The following is a 10798-nucleotide window of genomic DNA, read 5'->3' as shown; positions in this document are numbered from 1 at the left end:
TTCTCTCAACTTTCTCAACTCTCTTCTCTGATTTCTTCTTCCCTATTATATATCAAAGTAAGATATATTTCATCTCTACTACTTTGATTTGCATTGTATTTGTCCTTATTTTACAATACGTTATCAGTACGAATTGCTCTGAAGGTAATTCTCATATCTTAAACTTGAATTTATTTATATAGAATAAAATTTTACATATTCATATTATTGTTGATTTGTTTTGTTACATATTGTTAAAAGTTATAAACAAATTATTTGATTTTGTTTATAATCAAAGTTATACCAATGCTATCAAGTTATTATAATTGATTCTAATAATATTGTTTTGTCATATATATGAAGTTATTTGACAATGTCGAATATCACAAAACTCGAATTTGTGGCACTTGACATTTCGGGAAAGAACTATCTATCTTGGATCCTTGATGTTGAAATACATTTTGATGCAATGAACCTTGGAGCTACGATCAAAGAAGAAAATCAAGCATCCTTGCAGGATCGTGCAAAAACATTGATTTTCCTTCACCATCACCTCCATGAAGGTTTTAAAAATGAGTATCTTACGGTAAAGGACCCTTTTACTCTATGGATTAATTTGAAGGAAAGATATGACCACCAGAAAACAGTGATTCTCCCAAAAGCTTGATATGATTGGATGCACCTAAAGTTGCAAGATTTTAAAACTGTTAGTGAATACAACTCCGCACTTTTCAAAATCAGCTCTCAATTAAAGTTGTGTGGAGAAAAAAATCACAGAATAAGACATGTTAGAGAAAACTTTTACTACATTTCATGCCTCAAATGTGCTCCTGCAGCAGCAATATCGAGAGTGTAGATTTACAAAATATTCTGAATTAATATCATGTTTTCTTGTTGCTAAACAAAATAATGAGTTTTTGATAAGAAATCATCGATCTCGTCCAACTAGATCTGAACCATTCCCTGAAGTGAATATAATATCGTCCTAAACTCGTGGACATGGACGAGGACAAGGATGTGGTCGTGGTCGTGGAAGAAACCCTCGATACTATGGTTCTTATAATAATAATTCTCAGATGAAAGTCTCATTGCACCACTAGAAGTGGAACAATACTGAGGCAAAACAAGAAAATGGGAAGCGTTTACAAGATAAATCTCCTAAGAACCATGAGAATAATTGTTATAGATGTGGTATAAAGGGGCATTGGTCGCGTACCTATTGTACACCCAAACATTTGGTCGACCTTTACCAAGCATCAATAAAAGCAAAAAAAAAAAAGAGAAAGAGATGAACTTTATCGATGGTGATGGATTGGACCTAACCTACTATGATATTGATTTCTTTGCAGGTCCCAATGAAAAAACAGGTCATTTGATAAATGATGAGAAAATTAACATTGATTGATGTTACTGTATATATGAAATAATATATTATTGTCTTATATTTACATCTGATTTTCTTTTTTTATTTACATTATGCCTTGTTTTTTCTAGTTATATCTGAAATCCATGAGTTATTTGGTGTCAAAATGAATGAGGATGATGTATGTCTCACAGACTGTGCGACCACGCACACAATTCTTCGAGATAAAAGATATTTCCTCGAATTGACATTAATAAAAACTAAATGTAATTACCATATCTGGTACTACAAACTTAGTTGAAGGCTTTGGAAGAGCAAACATAATGTTTCCAAATGGAACTAGATTCCATATAAATGACGCTTTATATTCTAGCAAATCCAGAAGAAATTTGCTCAGTTTTAAAGATATCCGCCGAAATGGATATCATATTGAAACTATGAATGAAGATAATGTAGAATATCTTTACATTACTTCCATTATATCTGGCTAGAAGCTTATAATGAAAAAACTCTCAGCTTTCTCCTCTAGGATGTATCATACAACTATAAAGCCTATTGAATTATATGTTGTCATGAACCAGAAGTTCAACGACCCAAAAGTTTTTGTCATTTGCCATGACAGGCTAGGTCACTCAAGGTCTTCAATGATGCTTCGAATAATCGAACACTCACATGGGCATCCACTAAAGAACCAAAAGATTCTTTTGTCCAATGAATATTTATGTGTTGTCTACTCACAAGGTAAATTGATAGTCAGACCATCTTTTACTAAAGTCATATCTAAGTCACCAGTCTTTTTAGAAAGAATACATGGGGACATATGTGGGTCTATCCATCCACCATGTGGACCATTCCGTTATTTTATGATCTTAATAGATGCTTCTACTAAGTGGTCACATGTTTGTCTCCTTTCTACACGTAAGATTACCTTTGCTAGACTCCTTGCACAAATAATCAGATTACGAGCACAATTTCCAGATTATCTAATTATGACAATACATCTTGATAATGCTGGCGAATTTACTTCTCAAACATTCATTGACAATTGCATGTCAGTAGGGATAAATCTTGAGCATCCTATTGCTCATACTCATACCCAAAATGGTTTAGCAGAATCCTTCATCAAACATCTCCAATTAATAACTCGACCATTACTAATGAAAACCAAATTACCTACTTCCGCCTAGGGACATGCTATTATGTATGTTGCAGCTTTAGTCCGTATTCAACCTACAACTTACCATGAATATTGCCCTTCACAACTTGTGCTTGGAAAACAACCAAATATCTCTCACTTGAAAATCTTTGGTTGTGCAATATATGTACCAATTGCACCTACATAACGTACTAAAATGGGTTCCCAACGAAGACTTGGGATTTATGTAGGTTTTGATTCTCCATATATCATAAGATATCTTGAACCTTTGACAGGTGATGTTTTTACAACCCGTTTTGCGGATTTTCATTTTAATGAGAGTGTTTTCTCATCATTAAGGGGAGAAAAGTCGATTCCTAAAGAACAACGAGAAATTAGTTGGAAGGCATATACTATGACCCATCTTGATCCTCATACAAATCAATATGAACTAGAAGTTCAAAGGATCATTTGTTTGCAAAATCTAGCAAATCAATTACCAGATGCATTCATTAATACAAAGAAAGTGACAAAGTCACATATCCTGATTGCAAATACTCCGGCACGGATTGATGTCCCTGTAGAACAGTTAACAAATGAATCTAAGATACGCCTAAAACGTGGTAGACCTATCGGCTCAAATAATGAAACTCCCCGGAAGAGGAGAACCCAAGAAAAACTCAAAACTCTAGAAGAGGCCATCAAAATGACTGATTAGTTTAAAATTGATAAATCTATAGCCTTAGAAGAGGCATAAATAATGCAGATGTAGACCCTCTATTTTGTCCTACTAGCACATGTTCTATTATGTGTCCATTTGATACTTTACGATAATTTTCTGATTACCCATTGGGCAGCATCTTAGGCCCACTTTTGTACCCTAGGCCCATTTAGATGCACTTGGCCCATTAGGTACACTCCTAGGTCACTTAGCACATTTTTTTTTTTTCAATCACTTAGACACCTCCTTAATTTAATTTCAACCTAATTCACCTTGACACTTTCCACTTAGGTTCCCTGGGTCACTTAGATGTTTTCTTTAGGCTTAATTCTTTAAGACTAATTTCTTGATTGATTTATTTTTAAGATTGGGCGAGTATTTGGCTTGATTTTTATTTTTTATATTTTTTGGATTGCTTGAGATGAATTTTCAATTATTTTGATTGTGTCAATTTGATATCTTGTCTATTTTTATTTCTATTTTTATTTTCTATTTTTATCTGTGTTATAGTTTAATGTTTAGATTATTGTTACGTGCATTGGGCACTTATTTATTTTTCTTGCTTTATTCACTTATCCATCTACTTATTTATTCTCAAAAAAAAATTGTAGGTGATTAGGGATCTTATATTATTATTATTATTATTACTAGTATTATTAGTATTCTTATTGTTATTATTAGTATTATTATTATTGTTAGTATCATTATCATTATTATTATTATTAGTATTCATTTATTGTATGTTCTTTTTATCATTATGTTATTCATCTTATTTTAGCTTCATTTTTTTATATTTATTTATCTTTATTTATCTTTATCTTTATTTTTATTTTCTTATTTTATTAACTAAAAATAATAATAATAATAATAATAATAATAAGCAAATGGAAAGGTATGGGAGTTGGGCAGCCACATAAAAAAAATAAAATAAAATGGTGGAGTAGGGTTTGAAAAGAAAATTGAAGGGTTAGCAGGCTGCATGGAATGAAGAGGAGCTTGGAAAAAAGGTTAGAGGGAGTTTCGAAGAGTTTGGGCACGGGAAAATGCAGAGAAGGGAAGTCTTGAAGAGGAAGAAAATGATCGGCTAGAAAAGGAGGTTCTCGAGGGGTTTTTCTGGGCATTAGGAAAAAGAAGGAAGTGGGAGAGGTTTGGAGGAAAACAGAGAGAACAGGAAAAAAAAAAAAAAAGCGGGCTGTTGTGGGAGGGGGAGATTTTTTGGATCACCGGATTGAGGAAGGTGCAGCCGCATCATTCTGGGGCGTCCGAAAGTCGCAGCCACACCTGCAAGTGAACACATACGCAGGCCGCACCATCTACAACATAATCCAGGGGAAATTCACGTCTTTAAGAGACGAACCATCAGCCGGTTGCACCGTTCTCCAAGAAAGGGAGAAGAATCCTCTCCATCTTGCATTTTCGGTATTGGAAGGAGCACCATCATCATTTCTGAAAGGGGAACGCACGCACCAGGCTCTTGAGAGCATCACACACCTAATTTCTCTTGTTGATTCTAAAGAGTGCATGATATCCACCACACCAGGTGGAATTGATTTTAAAAATCATACTGTCACTAACAAAAGTAGCCCACGCGTCTTTGACCAAGGTAAATTGATTTTTCCTATTTTCATTTGGATTCATGACTATTCAACTCAATTTATTTCAGAATTTTATTTATTTAGTTATTTATTTCCACTACCAATATATTCATATTTTTAATTTGTTAAATTTGGTTTTGTATTATTCCCGTTATGTATTTTAAGTTCTTTTTATTTTTTATTTTCTAGTTTAATCAATCTTATGTGAATATATGTATGTTGGCAAGCCATTAAATTTGTTTCTATTAATTTTTGTTTAATTTAAGATTTTTGAGGTTTTTTTATTTTATTTTATTTTTTTATTATTATTATTATTATTATTATTATTAATTTAGATTACCTGGTGTGTGCACTTCATAAAATTATTTGTTATTAACTTTGAATATCCATATTAATTTATTTTGTTCCTTAAACTATTAGTTTTTTTTTTAGTCTTGATTGATCCATAACTATCACAACATGCATCATAGAATTGACTTTTAAAAAAAAATAAAAAAATGAAAAAAATCGTACTGTCACTTTTGTTGGAGAGTAGCCCATGCGTCTTTGAGAAAGGTAAATTAATTCTTCTTGTTTGAATTTTGATTCATGACTATTCAATGACATTCATAATTATTTCAGAATTTTACATATTTAGGTACTCATTCCCAATGTTAATGTATTCATGTTTTTAATTTGTTAAAGTTAGTTTTGTATTATTCCCATTCGGCCTATGCATTTTAAAATTTTATTTTATTGTAAATTCATACTTAGCTTAGATGTTAATTTTTAATTTTCCTTAACTAACTAAATTAATTATTAGTGATTTATCATTCTTGCTTGAAAATTATGATTTATGTTTAATGTAGTTACAATTTATTTTCTTAGTTCGACAAATTAGATTTTTTTTATTTATTTACTTATTATTATTATTATTATTATTATTATTATTATTATTATTATTTCCAAGTATTGGTTCGGGCAATTTTGTTGATAATGGAAAAGTTAGAATTTTTTTAGAGTTTGGATAATTTGTAATAATGGTTAGAAATTTAGAATTTTGATTGACACTATTTTGGTTCTCAATTAGGAAATTCGTAATTTCTTTTAGTTTAATTTTAATTTATCTTTTAGTTTAGATGTTATTAAAATTCAGTTTATTAGTTCAATTGATTCCATGTCACATCTTTTCATATCTAAAGGTTGTTAAATGTAATTCATGATTCATTCTTTTAGTTTATTAATTTTAGAATTTAAGTTGGTTAATTTATTCCATTTCGCGTTGATATATTCATGTTTTAAAATAAATAAAGAAAAAAAATTATTTTAGTTTTGATTGATCCTGCTTTAGTTGATATTCTTTAGAGTTTTAATTAATTCGATTGGTTTCATATTGTTTAGTTTATGTTAAGATTTTTTAATTCCATTTTTCTATTAATTCTATGCTTTCAAATTGTAGGCTATTAGTTTAATCTATCCCCATGTTGTCATTTTGTGCTTAAAAAATAGTTCATTTTAGTTTTTGATTAATTTTATTTATTTTATGTGTTTGTTTTTTTTTTATTATTCATTTGTTTAGTTAGTCGATTAAATTTATGACTCCAAATCGTCAATATTAGTTGATACGTATCGTTTGTACTATTTTAAAGGTCATATAATATTTAGTACTTGATTAAGTTTATCTTAAGATTAAATGTTGTTAAAGTTTCAGTGCTTGTAAGATCTAAGGTTTCGGTTTATCACTTTGGTCATCCTTTGTCAAATTCAATTTTCGGAGGCTATCGGAAAATAGTGAAGATTGGCCCCCATTCCCATCGACTACGTACCATCTGTTTATTTATTATTTTTATTTTTATTCTCATACATCAAAAAATATAATTTTCAAAACTTTGATCTTCACGTTTCGATTTTCAAAAATTCCAATTTTCCAAAAATTTCTATTTTCGAAATAATTTTCCAAAATTTCATTTTTTTTTAGTTTAATTTTCCGATATTCCATTCTCAAAGTCCCAATTTTCCAAATTTACAATTTTTAAAATTTAATTTTCCGAAATTTCATTTTTCAAAAATAATCCTTCCAAATTTTCAATTTTTTAATTTAATTTTTCAAAATTCCATTCTCAAAATTCCCATTTTCCAAAATTCAAAATTTATTTATTTGTTTGTTTTTTTTATTATTTAATTTTATTTTAAATTATTTTTTATTTTTTATTTTGAAATACCATTCTCAAAGAGATTTCCAAAATTTTCAAACTCATTTTTTTTAAAATAAAATTCCACACTTGCGAAATTTCAAATTTAATTTTCAAAATTCCTCTTTTCAAATTTTTTTTATATAAAAGTGAATAAGCTTTCATAATTCCAAAATGATGGAATTTATGAGAATTAATTCATACCAAAAATTAATTGGGCTTTGGTGGGGGCCCGACATTCATAACATTCTTTTCGAAAATAATTCAAGTAAGTTGTGCTCTCCATTTTGTTTGATTTTGATTTGGTTTTGTATGAGATTTTTTTTACACTTGTCATTGTACACTAATCTTATTTTCATGACAGCGCTTTATTACCTACTACTAAGGTACACTCTCACTCCCACTTCGTTTATCATTTCGTCATCATGACTTATTTTTGAATTATGATCATTTTGGTATCCATTAATCTTCTAGTTAATTGTCATGTCTGGTCCACCTTATTTAGTAGAGACCCATTTTTTTAGGGGCTTAGAGGGGTGCTACGGTCTTTACCGTACCTTCTCAATAAGTAACCTGATCCCCGAACCCAGACTCAGGTTTTTCGCAGACAGCTTTTCCAAAAAAACCAGGAGTCCATTTAGGGGTTTTATTCTTACTTGTTTTCCCCTTTAAAAATAAATAAAAGTAACTGGCGACTCCAAGTCTTTTCTAAAAATCATATTTTTCACCCATAATAAACGAAAAGGGAGTCTCGCCGATCGAGTGGGAACGCATCATTAAAAATGCGGGGTCCACAAATTGGCGACTCCACTGGGGATCGAACCCAGAATCTTTGGTTTCATAGAAGATCAAGCTCGAACTTAAGTTGAGGCAAATATGGCGTTTAATTAGTCGATTGATGGATACCTTCTCTTTGTGTTTTTCTATGATCGAGCGTTCATAGCACACTGAGAGTTTGATGTGATGATTTCCTATGCTTGACTGTCATATTCATTTGGGACATTAACGTGTTGATGACATTGATTTTTTATCTTGTCTGTCTTAGCATAGTGACTTTGATCTTGCCATGGTTGTTCTGTTCACCTCACATGTGTAGACATGGATGATGTATCTGCGCTTTGCCTGATTGCCTATTGCATGACTGCTCTTCTCCTATGTGATTGCATGTTGCTTGTCTGTGTGGGTCGCACATATATCCCCTTACCTCCAACCCTCCGGTTTCGGTCATTTCCTTCCTTTCGGTTCTTACATTTGCAAGTGTGAAACCTTGTGTGTGTTTGTTTCTCTGACCGAGCTAGTGGTTTGGAATAAGGTCTAGCATAAGGGCTATATCGATGTTTGGGAGCACTATGGAAAAGACGGATATCTGAGCAATGAAGACCTGTATAGCCCAAAGCTAGGTTTTATAGATATTTGTGTGACCAGTGTGTTTCTTTTTTCTATTTTAGATTCATAGGATTTTTGGATGCACCCACATCACTCACTGTGCACTTTAGTTGACTACTGAGTGCTGAGAGTTGTGAGAACTTTAGCCATAGGAAACCCCCTGGGATGTCGAGGTAGTGCATGTGTGGAGGTAATGACCACCTTGCATGGAAGCGCCACGTCTCTTCGGAGGCATGCAGAGGGTTGCGTACCGCTGGAGGGTATGATCGCTTCTGCTAGGGATCCTTTAACCCACCTTGTTATTTTTAAAGCCACCTTATCCTTTTAGGTTAAGCTTAGGTCCCATTATGATTCCCTTCCTACACGTGGGTGCATCTGTGGTCCTTCAAAGCCGTGTTAGTAGAAATAGGTTTAGTTACCTTCGTAGTAGTCTCTTCTATATTCACTTAGAATTGGATATTAGTCTCAGTAATTCCAAGTTACCTTCCTGTATAGTTGATAGACATTCCTTGTAGAGTTTTCTTTACACCGTATCTTATCTAGTATTTCCACTATTGTAGGAGTATTGATACGTTCGATCTGGGTTCAGCTTCTTGGATAAGAGTTAGAGGGAGATTGATTAGAGTGTCAGACCAGTCAGATCAGACAGATATGGATTCGCAGGTGGTTACAGTTGATTAGTTTGTTACTGCTATGGCTTCGATCCAAGAGGCCATAACTAGCCTTGGTCAGATGATGGATGGACAGCAGGCTCAACAGGTTCCAGTTCAGGAAAGTGTGCAGTATGATCCCACTATTCCGCCCCCTCTCCCGCCTAGTCAAATAGCTTCATAGGACACTCAGATGCCACCACCTCCCCCACTTGGTCAAACAGTTCCACAGCCTACACCATTTACTTTATAGAGTCAGACTGAGGTTACCCCACCGCCTGCCATGGTGGTTGTTCCGACCTCGGAGGATACCTGTGCACGCATGGACAAGCTTGAGCAGAAGATGAGACAAATGAGAGTATCAGATGGAGGTATGGGATGGGATGATTTTGATGGACTACCAGTGGCCAGTCTGCCGGTCAAGTTTAGGATGCCAGAGATCGAGCGATACATAGGGATTGGATGTCCGCGCATTCATTTGAGACTATATAGTACTATTATGAGGGCCCATGGCTTGGATGAGGCTCAGATGATTATGTTATTCCCCATGTCCTTGAGTGGGGTGGCCCAGCATTGGTTTGCTTCTTTAGATATATCACGTCGTCGTACATGGGATGATTTAGCCCAGGAGTTTCTGCGACAGTTTGCATTTAACACTGTCATAGATGTCTCACGGAGGGAGTTGGAGGCCTTGAGGCAGAGGCCCGATGAGACAGTCACATCACTCATCTCCCGTTGGAGGGAGAAGATTGCCCAGATCATTGATAGGTCGTCTGAGAGAGATCAGATCAGCATGATTATGAAGAGCTTGCAGCCTCGATTTGCTAGACATTTGATGGGGTTCCCACACGTGGACTTTGGATCTTTGGTACATGCATTATATGGTATTGAGGAGGGTATTGCTAGAGGATTGTGGCCTGATTCTTCCCCTTCAGACTCGAAAGGGAAGAAACCCACTATTGGACAGAGACCGAGGGACGTCAGCGCCATCAGCGCCGTCAGACCGAGGCCCCCCAGATATTATCAGACAGTTGGACAGACTTCTGGAGTTTATTATCTGCCATCACCCCATGTGCAGTATAGGTCACATGTTCCTTTTAGACCTATGTCTCCCACATATCTACACTCAGCTCCACAGCCAGTTTATGCTACTCAGACCACACAGAGGCCACCTGCTCATTATCCTCAACCTAGGGCTCCACCTGCACCAAGACCGATGCGACAGTTTTCCTAGTTGGGAATGCCTTTGAGTAGAGCTTTCTAGAAGCTCATAGAGGGAGGATTGTTGACTGCACTAGCACCGAGACCACCACCTCAACCTTTGCCACCTTAGTTCAGGATGGACCTTCATTGTGCTTACCATCAGGGTCCAGCACATGACACCGACCGCTGCTCTACTCTGAGACATGCTATTCAAGACTTGATAAATCAGGGTCTGGTTAACTTGGGACAGCCAAGTGTGACCACGAACCCTTTACCTGCTCATACCACACATTCGGTGCCTCCGCCTACTGGTGGTATTCATCACATGGATTTTGTTCAGGACGATGTCATACACATGCTGAGTTGGGATGATGGATTGCCTGAGATGATTGTTCCAGACGATGGCTATGAGATTGTAGGAGCTACATCAGATTATTCGATCCCTGCACCATTCAGTTTGATCCCGGATAGAGCACCGTTACAGTTGATTCCTTTTACACCATCATATGTCGGGCATAGGGACATGTTCGCTCCATTTATTCTATGGCCTGAGGATGTTGATGTACAGGTTATGACCCGTAGTGGGAGGATAGCC

The 10798-nt window shown here is 34.7% G+C and overlaps 1 protein-coding gene across 1 annotated transcript; it reads left to right on the top strand.

Moving 5' to 3' along the window:
• The first annotated feature begins 9283 nt into the window (after positions 1-9283).
• On the top strand, positions 9284-10234 carry LOC117921799. The gene has a single exon (XM_034839759.1). It carries the CDS (start codon positions 9284-9286, stop codon positions 10232-10234), a length of 951 nt encoding a protein of 316 aa, XP_034695650.1.
• Positions 10235-10798: the final 564 nt, after the last annotated feature.

The sequence above is a fragment of the Vitis riparia genome, chromosome 9, assembly GCF_004353265.1.
Source record: "Vitis riparia cultivar Riparia Gloire de Montpellier isolate 1030 chromosome 9, EGFV_Vit.rip_1.0, whole genome shotgun sequence".
In the NCBI taxonomy this organism is placed as follows: Eukaryota; Viridiplantae; Streptophyta; class Magnoliopsida; order Vitales; family Vitaceae; genus Vitis; species Vitis riparia.
This window is presented reverse-complemented; position numbering and strand designations above follow the sequence as displayed.